The 15,988-nt window shown below is 38.1% G+C and overlaps 1 protein-coding gene across 1 annotated transcript; it reads left to right on the top strand.

The window, feature by feature from the left end:
• The first annotated feature begins 296 nt into the window (after nt 1-296).
• LOC142625017 (uncharacterized) lies at nt 297-874 on the top strand. The gene is made up of 2 exons (XM_075798733.1): nt 297-410; nt 497-874. Exons 1-2 carry the CDS (start codon nt 297-299, stop codon nt 872-874), a joined length of 492 nt encoding a protein of 163 aa, XP_075654848.1.
• The last annotated feature ends 15,114 nt before the right edge of the window (nt 875-15,988 follow it).

Genomic DNA, 15,988 nt, shown 5'->3' with positions numbered 1-15,988 from the left:
TTAGATTTAAATGTCAATATTTAAATCTGATTATTTTAACAAGGAAAGCTTTATAATCTAATTGAAGATAAAATATTTCCAAGAATGAGGTAATCAAGCTTTAATGATAAAAGATGACTAATTTGAATTTAAACTCAAAAGTCAATTAAGGCTCTCCTTGCTGGTAGGAGCTCTCTCTCTCATTGCTACGAGGTCTCCCTCCCTTAGGTTTCCTAAGGGTCTGCGTTTTTTCTTTTCTTCACTTGGGCATCATGGCAGATGATGTTACGAATATATTGGAGAACATGTGACTGACTATGGAGGAAGAAGAGATTATTGATATTCCAGATGAAGGGCAAAGGGAAGGATTGGAGAGTTGTGCGCTTAGTTTGATAGGGAAGTTCCTTACCTGCCGCCCTTTTAATAAAAAGGTAGCTTGCGTACTCTGAAAAGGGCGTGGGGACTAGAGGAAGGTGTTCAGATTGTTGAAGTGGGATTGAATTTATTTCAACTCAAGTTCAATACTGAGTTTGAGATGAATAGTGTGCTGAAGGGTGGGTCGCGGTCCTTTGATAACCAAGTGTTGATGTTACTTCAATGGCGAGTGGGGATGACGGCGGGAAACGTAAAGTTTGATTCAGTCTCTCTCTGGGTGCAGATATGGGGGGCTCCTTTTGATTTGGTGTTGCCTACAATCGTTGAGGCAATGGGAATTCGACTGGGTACGGTGGTTGAAGTTGAGAGAAAACAAAAATCTGAAAGTCAGAGTTATTTCATGAGGGTTAAAGTTGCCCTCCCTATCACAAAGCCAATCCGTAGGGGTGCGTTCTTGGCAGGTTATGATGGACAGAGTGATTGGGCTAATTTTAAATATGAGAGACTCCCATCATTCTGAAGGAAAAATTCTGGTTTTGTATCTCATACAAAACCCACAGCGGAAGCGACGAACTAGGATCTATTTCATTCATGATTGATAACGTGCACAATGTAAATTTCAGAATTTAAGAACAAGATAGCGTACCTTGGTGTGGAGAAATTCAAAACAAAGATTAGAAGCACTTGGGAACACTTTTAATCTTCACTCCAATTCCACTTTACGCCCAAGATGTGTGGTCTCTCAATCAGTTTTTCAAAGGGAGAATGAAAGTGTGTCTCACACTCTCTCACACACCGTTTCTTTTTTCTTTTCTAATCTCTTCTAATAAAAATTCTGTATGTTTCTCCCTTTATAACTAACTGATTATCTAATTGGGTTGGCCTATTAGGCCTTTCCAATTGGGCTTTAGTGTGTGGCTTGAAGTGGGACCAAAAGGGACCAATAAGACACTAGCTCCAATGGGCCTTGGGTTTTTCCGTCAACTCTTAACAAGTCCAAAGTTACCATTAATTATATTTAATACCACTATATAAATATAATTGCACTCTAGGCCTTATTAATAAATTATATCCCAAGACTTTATTAAACATGTAACCCCTTCATAAAATATTTGTAGTAACACAAAGTCATAAACATAGACTGCCACTTTGTAAATTACTACATCTTATCCTTGAGTACCCAGTTTAATTCTTTAAAGTTATTCATTATATATTTATGAAATCCAATTTCATAAATATATACTTTAGTAATTTCTTACTAAAGTGGTTAGGCCTAACTCTCTGAATAACTGAACCCATTAAACTTATCTCAAGGGAATATTTTATATCTCCATCAAGAGACTATGAATTCCATCTTGAGAATATATGTTCCATCAACACTAAATGTGGCTGCCCAACATACTGAGGTTTTGACCGTCACTTCAGGTCTCACTCCTGATATATCAAAGCAACTTACACTTCATGATCAGGTCTATTATTCTCTCAGGATTAAGAGTTCATGCAAATAGAAGTCGTAAGATTTATTATTCATTTGACAGTGGTTAGGAAAATAATAAATCTCACAGCTGTCCTGTTCAATATATTTTAACTCTTAAAACATATCAACATATCAACTAGAAGTTTCCACTTCCATGATCAAGACAAATCATCTTAATTGACACGTTATAGTCTTCGCAGATGAAATGCCCAATTTCATCACCAACTACGAACTATAAATTTTGAGTTTACAAAGAACTTGTAATTTACATCTTCTGTGACTTTTCACATAAATCACATACAATGCATCTCATGGACTATATGATAATGTCCCATATTCATGTTACCATTATTTTAGATAATAATAAAATAACTTTATTAATCACAATATTAAGTCATACATCATGTCATACATAATGTCATACATAATATCATGCATAGCATCATACAATAGGATTTAAGGGCACTAATCCTAACACATTCTACCATCACTGTGGTTTAATGGGACACGACTTAAAACACTGTGCGTCATATTTTGCACAAACGAAGAATGGTGCGGAGGTGGTATGTCAATATGGGGACTGGATGAAGGCCACAGGTAGTCGAAATCGTTCTCCCCTTCGTCAAGATAATAACAGGGAGGAAGTTTCAGTCGAGGACAGGGGGGAAGAGGTGCGGCCTGGTAAGTCTGGTATAAAGGCAGTGGCGGTGGATGGAAAATCTTCTACCACTAACCCTAGGGTATAGGATGTGTTACGTGTGGAAGGAAACAATGGAAATTCAGGAACAATTTTGGAAGTGGATTGCACTGAATCTGAAATTAAAGGGATTGAGGGTACAGATAAGGAAGGTATGGGAGGAGGTGTATCTGTTTCAAAGGCTTCTACTCCAATTTCAAATGTAAAAGCAAGTGTGGACGTGGAGGATCCCATGCACATGCTGGAGGCTGAGTCTGGTGATGGGCCTCGCGGCCCAAAAACAACACCCAGGTGGACAAGGTTAACACAAATGGAGTTTGGGCCTATGGAGCTAATTATGGTAGGGGCCAAGTCTGTGTTGGGCAAGAGAATGAAAGGTAAGTAGGAGTGCAGCCCAGATACAAATGAACAAAATGTAATAATGAAAAGGGGAAAACCAGTGTTGCTCTTGATCAAAATGAAGCGGTGGGGGTGCATGTGCATCCTCGCCGAGCACAATGAGGCTTCTAATTTGGAACTGCCAAGGGCTTGGAAACTCTTGGACAGTTCGAAACCTTCCCAAGCTAGTGAGGGATCAAATTCCCACAATCTATCTTTTAATGGAGACACGACTGGATAAAGATGATTTTGACAAACATGACAGAGAATTACCTTTTCCAAAAAAATTCATTGTGAACAAGCCTTATTCTGGTGGTGGTATAGCTTTACTTTGGCAAGCAGATGTTTAGTTGGATGTTACAAACTTCACGAAGAACCATGTCTTGGCAAAGGTGGTGGAAGAGGACGGGTTTGTTTGGTTTTTAACAGGATTCTATGGGTGGTTGGAAGCAAGTGAAAAGAAGAAGTCTTGGACGCTTTTATCACACATATCCTCCTTTGTGAATGGACCATGGTGCTGTGTCAGGGATTTTAATGTGATTCTCCATCCGTCTGAGAAGCAAAGCTTACACCCACCTCCGTATAAACAAATGGAGGAATTCCAGGCTACCATAGAGTCGTGTAAGCAATTTGATTTGGGCTTTAGGGGTTGCAAGTTCACGTGAGACAATAAACGCCTGAGTGCAGCAAATACTAAAGAGAGATTAGATCGTGTTGTTGCCAATCGAGAGTGGAAAGAAAATTTTCTGCAACTGCTCTCACGCACGGGTTCAGCCATGCATCAGACCATGTACCGTTACTACTTCAGACCAAGTCGGATCGAGATTTTAGAGGAAGGGGTACCCGTGGTTTCAGGTTTGAAGAATCTTGGTTGTTATGGGATGATTGCGAAGGTGTGGTCATGGATTCTTGGTCTGTGCCGAATAGAGGTCCAGCTGATTTACAAAACACAATTGATAAAATAAGGAAGTGTGGGGCGGATTTGTTGGCATGGGGCTCATCCAGAATAACTCCCAAGACAGAAGAAATTAAGTGCCTATCCAGCAAGGTTGAGAGACTTAATGCAAGTGAACTAATGGAGGAGAGCAGAAAGGAAGTCCTGGCAGCAAGCAAACAATTGGATGATCTTCTTCTCAAACAGGAAATTTTTTAGGCACAACAATCACAGGTATCCTGGTTAAGGCATGGTGATAGGAACACTAAGTTTTTTCATTAAAAAGCTTCTCAAATGCATAAAAGGAATTTCATCCAAGGTATCAAAAACCAAGATGGGCATTAGGTGGAGGACATAAGAGAGGTGGCAGAGGTGGCTACTAATTATTTTGGGAACATTTTTCATTAAGGTACATGTAATCAAATGGAAGAATGCCTAGACACAGTCTCTCAAAGAATGACTTCGGATATGCTAGAAGTGTTATCCAAGCCATACAGTGTGAAGGAAGTTAAAATAGCATTGTTCCAAATAAGACCAACAAAGGCTCCAGGACCCGATTGTGTGAATCCTCTTTTTTTATGAAAAGTTTTGGCATATTGTTGGTAATGATGTTAGTACTGCTGTGTTGGATTTTTTGAACTTTGGTAACATGATACCTGAAATTAGTTATACTCATATTGTTCTCATACCAAGTGTTAGGACATATGTGATTCATGTTAGGAACATATGTCACTATTTTATGTAATTGGCTAATCCTTTGACAAAACGCACTTTACTTGCAATTGGGTAGATCTAGGATGTGTTTAATACTTCAAGAAACCTTGTTTCATGTCCAAGTATTAAAGCCATACAAGTCTGTCCAAGATTCAAGTGTGAAAAGTGTTGTTCATTAAAGCTCGACAGCTAGCTCGACAACTAGTATCTATCGAGACTTGAAAAGCTGTTTTTGTTGGAAAAATGCATGAAAAATACGTATTTGTATCTCATGCAAACATGCACAGCGGAAAATTAACGGATCTACTTCACTCGCAATTGATAACATGTACTATGTAAGTTACAGAATTAGAGAACAAGAAAGCATACCTTGAAGCGGTGAAATTCAAAACCGAAGATCAGAAGCACTTAGGAATACTTTCAATCTTCACTCCAATTCCACTTAATACCCAAGATGTGTGGTCTCTCAATCAATTTCCAAGGAGAGAATAGGAGAGTGTCCAACATTCACATACTCACCATTTTAGAATGATGTCTCACACCACACCACAAAATTTGGTATGTTTCTCCTCTTATATATAACTGATTATCTAATTAGGCTGGCCTTTTGGGCCATTCCAATTAGGCTCTTGTGTGTGGCTTGGAGTGGGACCAAAAGGGACCAATAAGACACTAGCTCCAATGGACCTTGGGCTTTTCTGTCAACTTTTGACAAGTCCAAAGTTACCATTAACTATATTTAATACCACTATATAAATATAGTTGTACTCTAGGCCTTATCTATAAATTATATCCCAAGAATTTGTTATACATGCAACTCATTCATAAAATATTCGTAGTAATACAAAGTCATGAATGTAGACTGCCACTTTGAAAATTACTACATCTTATCATTGAGTATCCAGTTTAATCCTTTAAGTTATTCATTATATATTTACGAAATTCAATTTCATAAACATATACTTTAGTAACTTTTTACTAAAGTGGTTGGGCTCAACTCTCTGAATAACCAAACCCATTAAACTTATCTCAAGGGAATATTTTGTATCTCCGTTAAGAGATTATGAATTCCATCTTAAGAATACATGTTCCATCAACACTAAATATGGCTGGCCAACATACTAAGGTTTTAACCGTGACTAATAGATCTCACTCCTAATATATCAAAGGAACCTACATCTCATGATCAGGTCCATTATTCTCTCAGGATTAAGAGTTCATGTAAATAGAAGTCGTGAGATTTATTATTCATTTGACAGTCGTTATGAGAATAATAAATCTCACAGCAGTCCAATTCAATATGTTTTAACTCTTAAAACATATCAACATACCAACTAGAAATCTCTATTTCCATGATCAAGACAAATCATCTTAGTTGATATGTTATAGTCTTCGCAGATAAAACACCCAATTTCATCACCAACTACGAACTAAACTTCTGAGTTTACAAAGAACTTGTGATTTATATCTTCTGTAACTTTTCACATAAATCACATACTATGCATCTCATGAACTAAGATAATGTCCCATTGGTTCATTTATAAATAGTCTCATATAATTAAATAATTTAATTATTTACGACATGCCAATAAATTGGATTTTAGGGCATAAACCCCAACAGTTTCAACCCAAGGCTCGATAGCTGCTCGACAGCTACGGTATCTGTCGAGGTTTATTAAACTCAAAATTTCTGGTCTGTTTTTCATCCAATCCGTGATTGTATGTTTGGGCTTTCTTTTCTCACAACCCTAGACATATAAAATGATTATTTTAAGGGCCGTCAAAGGTTGCGCAGCTAAGACACAAGTTGTACAAGTGTTGAGTAAAGTTTGTTCATGCAAATTGTGACCAAAGACAGAATTTTCCCTAGTTCATCTTTCTTGTAAAGAAGCTGCTGTGTTTATGCACCGAAAGGTTTTATGACCAAGGAGCTTCTCGAACTTCATCGTGTGATGAACTGAAAAACTTTACAGCCAACAATCTTCTCTAGTTGATGATTGAAGTCGCATACTGGGATCCACGTAATTGGTTAGTCATGTACTGGGAACCGTGCATTGAATGGAGAGATTGTCACTACAAAACAAGTCCATTTAGGTATTAGAGTAAGAGTTCAACTGTAGGTTGGTATAAAGTACTGGAATTCCTTTACTTGTAACCGCTTATTGTGATAATAGTGAATTCTTGGAAGTGGTGACCTTAAAATCACCCGATGGGGTTTTTGTCATGTAGGTTTTTCCCATTCGTAAACAAATTACCCCATTCGTAAACAAATTACCTTGTCAATTTATTTTCCGCTGCATACTTTAGTTAATTGGTGATTTGTTTGTGCTACCGTGCATTTGCGTGTTAATTTGATTAATTAATCAACTTGGCTAATTAATCAATTAATTTATCACAAGGGGTCAATACATTCTTAGCCTATCAAGTGGTATCAGAGCAGGCACACTTTGATTAGGATTTAATATTTGCTATGTGATCCATTGACCTCTGTTGTCATGGAAACTCTTGATTGTTTTGATTTGCATGATCTTATGTTAAATGATGATGATGATATTCAACATGCTTATTGCAAGCTTTATAATTTTTATATGAAATCTCTTGAATGTTCTACAAAATTAAAAGCTAAATTTAAAAATGTCAGACTTGAAAAAGATGATGTGATTCCAAAATTGGATGAAGCCAATAATTTGAATGAGAATTTTAAAAATCAAATTTCATCTCAGGTGGACAAAATTAAGAGTTTGAAAGAGCAACTAGTTGAATTTAAAACTGAAGTTGAAAAATTAACTAGTGCCAAACTTATTGTTGAGCCTAACTCAAAAGAAAAAGATTTTTATATTCCTCCATTTAAAAGGAATAATGAAGAGTTGAAGGCTAATATTGCTAGGATAGACAAAGGTAAACAATCTGATATTAATGCTGAAGTTTTTAAACCTATATCTAAAACTCCTCTTAGGTTGAATAAAAATTCTGAATTTGTCCCCACTTGTCATCATTGTCATATTATTGGTCATATTAGGCCAAATTGTCCTAAGTTGAGGTCTCTGTCAACCTCTAAGGTTAGACCTCCTTCTAGGGTGCCGAGTAGTCCTAAAACTGCTCATGTTTGTCACCATTGTGATGTTTCTGGTCACACTCGTTCTAATTGTTTCAAGTTGTTTCCTCATAAGCGAGTGTCCAATAGGTCTCATCCTTTGTCTAAAGGCTCTGTACTTGTTCTTGGTGAGTTATTGAAAGCTTTGAGCTTTTTAACTCAATTTCAAGGGAATTCTAATTCCTCTATGTCCTTTAGTAATCATACTTGGACACATGCCTTTTCATCTTCACGGCCAAAGACTCGTGCTATGTGGGTGATAAAAGATTCCAAGACTTAATTGTCTTTTCTGTTGTCCTCTACTTTAATTCTTTCTATCTAAAGTATGACTCTCTTTGCTTGATTTCTTATCTGCTTTTAGAATCATGCATCTGCATCTTTCTTTCATGCTTTCATGTTGTTTGTCTGTTTTTGTTTGGTTATTTAGTTTTTATTTTATTCTGTTTTCAAAATTAAAAAAAATGGAAAAATAAGAAAAATACAAAAACAGTGTGTGGCTGTGTACATTGGTACTTGTGTACCTTAAATGGCCAATGAAACAAAGTTTTCTAAACTTTGTATCTCTTGTAACTTAGATGAGCATCTCTATGCACAACTAAGCAAGTGAGCTTTGTGGCTCTTTCTTTGTGATGAGTAAGGTTAAGTGATCTATTGTACTTAACACTCGTATCACTCTTTTGACGAGAATGACTAAAAAATCCTAAGAGAAAGGCATAAATAACCATCTCACCACTGTTGCCCGCCAATCATGAAATGACATCTATATGCTTCAGCATAGCAAAAGTGCAATATCAACGACATCTGTATGCTTCAGCATAGTAAAAGTACAATGTCAAAAGACTTAACATAATTGGGTATTTCTTTTCTCTCTCTTGTATGCCCATGCATGATATGCTTAATAAAAGAAAAATATGCAAAGAAACAATAAAAGCAAAAAGATCAAAATGCTTTATATATGATTGCAAGCGTGTATTCTAGGAGATGTGGGAGTTATAGGATGTACCTCGAAGGTGATAGTCCTCATCAAACAGTTATGATCGTATGTGAGTTAATTAATTATCTCATATCTCATATCGTCATAACATAGAGACATTTATGCAATCTTGCGATATTTCTCACACACAACACGCAATATTCTTTGCTACTTTTGATACATGTGCCGGTACAATGTGATTTGGCCATCACAAGGTTTACATGTATTGATGCATGCTCACTAAACTGTCTTAACTTGTTTTTAAAATATAAAATTGGTTAGACTTGTTTAGTGTGTGTGTGTGTGTGTGTGTGTGTGTGTGTGTGTGTGTGTGTGTGTGTGTGTGTTTTGGGATCTATGTGCTTATATTTTTCTTGTTGAGAGATGTTTTTGAGAGATCAAAATGTTGTTTAGATCCTTGGTTGAGTTGCATGTTTGATTGCATTCATATTAGTGTTTTTCTCCTCTTTGAAAACTATTTTTAAGCAATCTCAATAGCTCCTGGATACCTCTCGACACCTGGCTTATCTATCGAGTTTCTCAGCTTTTTCTTATCACAATCTCGACAGCTTCTTGATAGCTCCTCGATCCATCGAGAAAGTTCCCGTCTCCTCGATAGGTTCTCAATAGCTCCTCGATCCATCGAGCTTGTTTTGCTGTGGACGCCTCTAGACACCAGCTCGATAGCTGCATCTGTCAACCCTTTTAAAGCTCGACACCTCTCGATCTGTTAAGAATTACTGAGCTTCTATATATAGGGCCAGTGCGATTCGGACTTCATTTCTCTCGATCTCTCTCAATTCCTTTCGCCTATTCACCTCCCAAAACCTCTATTTTTCACCCCCAAACCTCTTCCTCAAGGATTCTTCGACCTTAATCAAGTTTTCTTCACTTGGTAAGTGTCTAAATCCCTCGTATTCATGCATCTCATGATTTTTAACCTAAGTTTTTGGGATTATTGAAAATTTTGGGGTTTTTCAAAATCAAAGAGGTTTTTGCAAAATTGTTGGTATGGGTTTTGAAGATTTGATCTTAAAAACTTCATACATTGCATCTCATGTGCATTATAACTATATTTTCATCCATTTAGATGTGTGTTATATATGTTATCTGTTTGTGTGCTGGTGCCCATAATGCTTTCGCTATTGCATGTCACAATTCCATGCATACGTTCTTTCTTTTCAATATATTTGGATATATTTGAACTGCTTGGGACTTTTCTGATTGTCTCTTTCTCCCTCTCTCTCTTCTGTTTGCGTTAGTCTGCTTCCATGGCACCTAAACGTAAATTTGTTTCGTCCCGAAACCCTCTACATTCCGAGGCATCCACTTCTTCTGACCCTACTCCCTCTCATATTCGGTTCCGTGATGATAAAGCCGTAAGGACTTTTAGGAGAAATTTTATAAACGAGGCATTCATTCGGGACGCCAAGTCATTTTGTCGGACTTCTCCGACGCTGACCTATCCACTGTCATTCACAGTAGGGGTTGGGATTCACTGTGTGACATCCCGGTCACATGTCCATCCGTGCTGATCCAAGAGTTCTACTCCAACATGCATGGATTCGATTATTCAGTACCTCAGTTTTTCACTCGCGTTTAAGATACGCGCATCATGGTCACCCCGGATATTGTATCCTACGTGCTCCATGTCCCTAGGGTAGTGCATCCTTACTACCCTGGTTATGAGCGTCTTAAGACTGTGTCTAAAGACGAGCTTATATCAGCTTTTTGTGAGCGTCCTTTTGACTGGGGTGAGCATCAGTTCACTTACTATTCAGGCTTTGCTAAAGGCCCTCAATATTTGAACATGGTTATGACTTTTGTTCTTCATCCCCTATCTCACTATAACTCTATCATAGAGCCCCATGCTCGGTTTTTGCTTTCCCTTCTTAAGCATCTTAGTATAGATTTTCCTTCTCACTTCATTCTCTCTATCATAGATGTGTATAGGGATACGGTGACCCATGATAAGCTCATCTTCCCTTCTGCTATCACAAGGATTTTACGCCATTTCTCTGTTCCCTTTCCCGCGTTCGACCACTTCCATGTTATATGTGCCATAAACACCGCTATCGTTAAACGGAGCAAGGCACAACTATGTTCGAGGAGGTCCGGATTGACGATTCCTCCAGCTCCTTCAACTCCATCCACATCCGCTCCCTCTTCTTCTATGAGCAGTATGACTCTCAAGGACATCATGGCGCAGTTTTAGCACATGGATGCTCGCCTCAACACTCTTAGTGATGAGTTGTGTTAGGTGAACACCCATGTTGGTCATATTGCATGACGGCAGGCGGTCATGGGTGGCTTCGTTGCGTCTCCTCCACCTACTCCAAAGGCTTCTGAGGATAAGGATGATGTTGATGATGCTACTACTTCCAATGATGAGGATGATGGCGATGCTAGCTCTTCCAATGCTGACGAGATGTCTACTTGATACTCTTACCCTTTGTCACTCATGACAAAAAGGGGAAGTAGTTTTGGATATGAGAGTAATCATACTCATAGGGGGAGGGTTAGTATAGGAGATTTTTGTTAGAGGGAGTGTTGATTTTGAGGGATGTAGTGAGGATTTCATGTATCTTTTTCTCTCTCTATTTTTAGATACATTGTTCATGTACCCTGGATCTTGTGATCATATTGTGATAGCAAACCTTGTACTTGTTGATATATACACATTGTGAGGTTGTTATTACAGTTCTTTCACCTATCTCTCCATGTGTTGTTTCTTTTCTATCTTTATGCACATGCTTCTTATATATTGTATGCAATCTTTTATTTTCGTTTCACACAATGATGTATTTCTGTTTCACACAATGATGCCTTGATGTTTTATTGTACTTAACAAGTGAGTATAAGTTGAGTGATTTATGACTTCTCTCATATGTTCATTTGTTTGTTGTGGTTTTGTTTCGTATTGCCAAAGGGGGAGATTGTTAGGACATATGTGATTCATGTTAGGAACATATGTCACTATTTTATGTAATTGGCTAATCCTTTGACAAAACTCACTTTACTTGTAATTGGGTAGATCTAGGATGTGTTTAATACTTCAAGAAACCTTGTTTCAAATCCAAGTATTGAAGCCATACAAGTCTGTCCAAGATTCAAGTGTGAAAAGTGTTGTTCATTAAAGTTCAACAGCTAGTATCTATCGAGACTTGAAGAGTTGCTTCAGCCCGAGGCTCGACAACTGCTCGACAATTAGGGTATCTGTCGAGGTTTATGAAACTCAAAATTTTTGGTCTGTTTTCCATCCAATCCGTGATTGTATGTTCAGGCTTTCTTTTCTCACAACCCTAGACATATAAAAGGTTTATTTTAAGGGCCATCAAAGGATGCACAACCAAGACACAAGTTGCACAAGTGTTGAGCAAAGTTTGTTCATGCAAATTGTGACAAAAGACAGAATTTGCCCTAGTTCATCTTTCTTGTGAAGAAGCTACTGTGTTTGTGCACCGTAAGGTTTTGTGACCAAGAAGCTTCTCAATCTTTATCATATGATGAACTGAAGAACTTTGCAGCCAACAATCTTCTCTAGTTGGTGATTGAAGTCGCGTACTGGGATCCGCTCAATTGGTTAGTTACGTACTGAGAGTCGTGCATTGAAAGGAGAGATTGTCGCTACAGAACAAGTCCAATTGGGTATTGGGATAAGGGTTCAACTGTAGGTTGGTATAAGGTACTGGGATTCCTTTATTTATAACCACTTGCTGTGATAATAGTGAATTCTCGGGAGTGATGACCTTAAAATCACCCAATGGAGTTTTTGCCATGTAGGTTTTCCCCATTCGTAAACAAATCACCGTGTCAATTTATTTTTCATTGCATACTTTAGTTAATTTGTGATTTGCTTATGCTACCACGTGTTTGCATGTTAATTTGATTAATTAATCAACTTGGCTAATTTATCAATTAATTCATCACAATGGGTCAATACATTCTTGGCCTATCACCAAAAGTTAAGTCTCCTGAGAAGATGTCAGACTTTAGACCTATTAGTTTATGTAATGTTATTTACAAAATAATGTCTAAGGTGTTAGCTAATAGGCTGAATTTAATTTTACCTCAGTTGATTTCTCCCACACAAAGCGTTTTTGTGTAAGGGCACCTTATTACAAATAATGTATTGATAGCGTATGAGACTTTACATGCCATGCACTGGAGAAAAAAGGGGAAGAAAGGAGCTTTAGCATTGAAGGTTGATATCAGTAAAGCGTATGACCAGGTAGAATGGCCTTTCTTGAGAGGTATGATGGTTAGATTGGGTTTTCCCGAAAATTGGATCAATAGGGAGATGAGTTGTGTTACCACTCCATCATTTTCTATCCGTATTAGTGGTAAAGCATATGGCAACATTATTCCATCTAGGGGACTCCGTCAAGGGGACCCTTTATCACCTTATCTCTTTCTCTTGTGTCTAGAAGGTTTCACTTCTTTGCTCTCCCAAGCTGAAATTGATGGGAGGCTTCATGGTGTCAAAATTTGTAGAAGGGCGCCTAGTATTTCTAATATGCTATTTGCAGATGACTTCTAATTTTCTGCCAAGCAAATCAGGAGGAAGTGCAGGTGAATTCTAATACTTTACAGTTATATGCAGAAGCTTCTAGACAATGCATCAATTTTGAGAAGTCGTCGATCTATTTCAGTAGCAACACATCAGATGGGCAAAGGCAGTGGATCAAACAAGCTCTGGGGGTGAGAGAGGTGGATAGATTTGACTCCTATATGTGGTTTTCGACTTTCACTAGTAGAGCTAAGTACCATACTTTTTCCTTTCTCAAGGAAAGCATTTGGAAAAAATTGTCGGGGCGGAAGGGTAGACTATTATCTAGAGCGGGAAAAGAAGTGCTCATTAAAGCAGTAACCCAATCAATCCCAACTTATACTATGGGAGTTTTTTTGCTACCGATGAAGCTATGTAATGAGCTCAATGCCTTGTGTGCTAAATTTTGGTGGGGACAGAACGGTTATGAAAGGAAAATCCATTGGAAGGGTTGGAGTTTTCAGACACAGCCTAAAAAGGAAGGTGGTATGGGATTTTGGGATAATAGAAGCTTTAATTTGGCCATGTTCGCAAAGCAAGGCTGGCGGATGCTACAAGATCAAAGCTCACTCCTATCCCAGTGTTTCAAGGCTAAGTACTACCCACGGTGCAGCTTCATAGAGACGACTGATTGTCCAAATAGCTCTTATATTTGGAAGAGTGTGCTGGCTGCCCAGGAGATTTTAAAGAAGGGCTGCTATTGGAGGGTGGGAACAGGTTCTTCTATTCGGGTTTTGGAGGGCAGGTGGATACTGAACCATCCAACGAAAAAGGTACTCTTTAAACCTAAAATTGATGACTGGGAATGGAGGGCATCAGACTAAATTCATTGGAGGATGTACCAATGGGATAGAGAGCGGATCAAAATGTTTTTTCATCAGTTTGATGCTGAGGCAATCCTAAAAATCCCTCTGAGTAGGAGGCGGGTTCATGACAAACTGCTGTGGCTTCATTGTCGCAATGAAAGGTATACTATGAAATCGGGGAATCATGTGGCTAGAATGATGGAAAGAGAGACCACTAGACATGAGGAGTGTTCTGAGCGAAAGGCAGATCATCGGTTGTGGAATAGACTATGGAAACTCCATGTTCCTAGCAAAATTAAAGCATTTGGCTGGAAGGCATTCCTTGATATTTTGCCATCGAAGGTGAATTTATTTCACCGGCAAATTCTAAGGAAGGACAGACGTGGTTTGTGTCAACGTTTTCCTTGGAAGTGTGATTCAGGCACTTTAGGAATGCAGTGCAGTACAAGATGTCTAGCATGGGTCCATTCCTCGAATTCAGAAATGTGGAGGTGTAAAGGATGATTTTATGCAACCTTTTCAATTTATGGCGACTAAAATATTTAAGGAGGAGCTTGAACTCTTTCTAGTCCAATGCTGGCAAATTTGGCACCAACGAAACTTGCTTCTTCATGGGGGAAAAATACAGGAACCTAGGCAACTACATAGGAGAGCTATGGATTATGTGCAGGAGTACAGAGAGGCTCAAGTGTCCTTGGCAGCAACTGTGGCCTCACCTGGGATTCTGCGAGACTGGGAGCCTTCATCAAGTCTACTCTACAAGCTGAATTTTGACGCGGCAATTTTTGCAAGCAAGTAGGCATCAGGTGTAGGAGTGGTAGTCCACAATGCAGCAGGGGAGGTAATGGCAGTATTATCAGCGAAGGGGGATGCCGTGGAAGATAGTGAGGAAGCGGAGGTTCTAGCATTGCGAAAAGCTCTGGAGTTCGCTGTCGATGTTGGTTTCTCGAACTTGATTGTTGAGGGTGATAATGTGACAGTCATGCAAACTATCTCCTCCACAAACCCAAATTTGTCTCGGCTGGGCGTGATCTACGAGGACATTCGATGCTTGGTATCTGGTCTTCAATATGCATCCTTTAATTTTGTCCGCCGTAGTGCTAATTTTGTAGCCCATTCTTTAGCACATTATGCTAGTGTTTTAGATGATAAAGTTTTGTGGTTGGAAGATTCGCCACCATTGGCCTGTGAGGCTTTGTATTTGGACTCTAGTTTTATTAATTGAATGAAGTCTAGCTGGGTTTCCTTTCATAAAAAATAAAAAAAAAAATAAAAACTCAAAAGTTAATTAAGGAAAGGACAAGTGATTAATGAGGTATTAATTACAAATCTTTCCTAAAATGCTAAAGGTTTTAATTCCAAAATAGTTGGCAAATATTAATGGTTGACAATCAAGAGATTTATATTGCCTAATATATTGGAGATAGTTGAATTTAAATCCAAAAGTTAATTAGGAAATGACAAAGCAATCAATAGCGTATTTAATTCAATAATCCTTCCTAAAAGACTTGGATATTTGAATTCAAACTAATTTAATATCTAAGACAATAAAATTCAATTGGTTAAAAAACTCTAAAAGGCAAGAGCACATTTAAATTTCAAAAGCACTTTTAATTATTGATGTTAAGTGTAAAAAGGAAAGAAATTCAAGACTTAATGAAGATTCCACTCCAATTAAGTGTCACTCCTTCATAAGACTTAATCATTAATCCTAATTAAATATTCAACCCTTCGTTTGGTATACACATGTGCAAACACTTGGATGACATGACTATGTGCCTGGGTACTCATGTGCCCATGTAGTTAGAAGTTCGTGCACTCGCATGTTTTGATGATTTTGCTTAAATGCCAAGATGATTTGGCAGTAAGAGGTATGTGTTTAGATGTTTACATGCTTACATATTCTCACATGCTTGTTTGCTTATACATGAATATGCTTATATGCTCGTATGATTACGCGCTCACATGTCCATATGCTTGCCCATATGGTTGCATGCTCATATGTTTGGATG

Source organism: Castanea sativa, chromosome 2 (genome assembly GCF_040712315.1).
Source record: "Castanea sativa cultivar Marrone di Chiusa Pesio chromosome 2, ASM4071231v1".
Classification (NCBI taxonomy): domain Eukaryota; kingdom Viridiplantae; phylum Streptophyta; class Magnoliopsida; order Fagales; family Fagaceae; genus Castanea; species Castanea sativa.
Note: the sequence above shows the minus strand (reverse complement) of the source record. Positions and strands in the feature narration are given on the sequence as shown.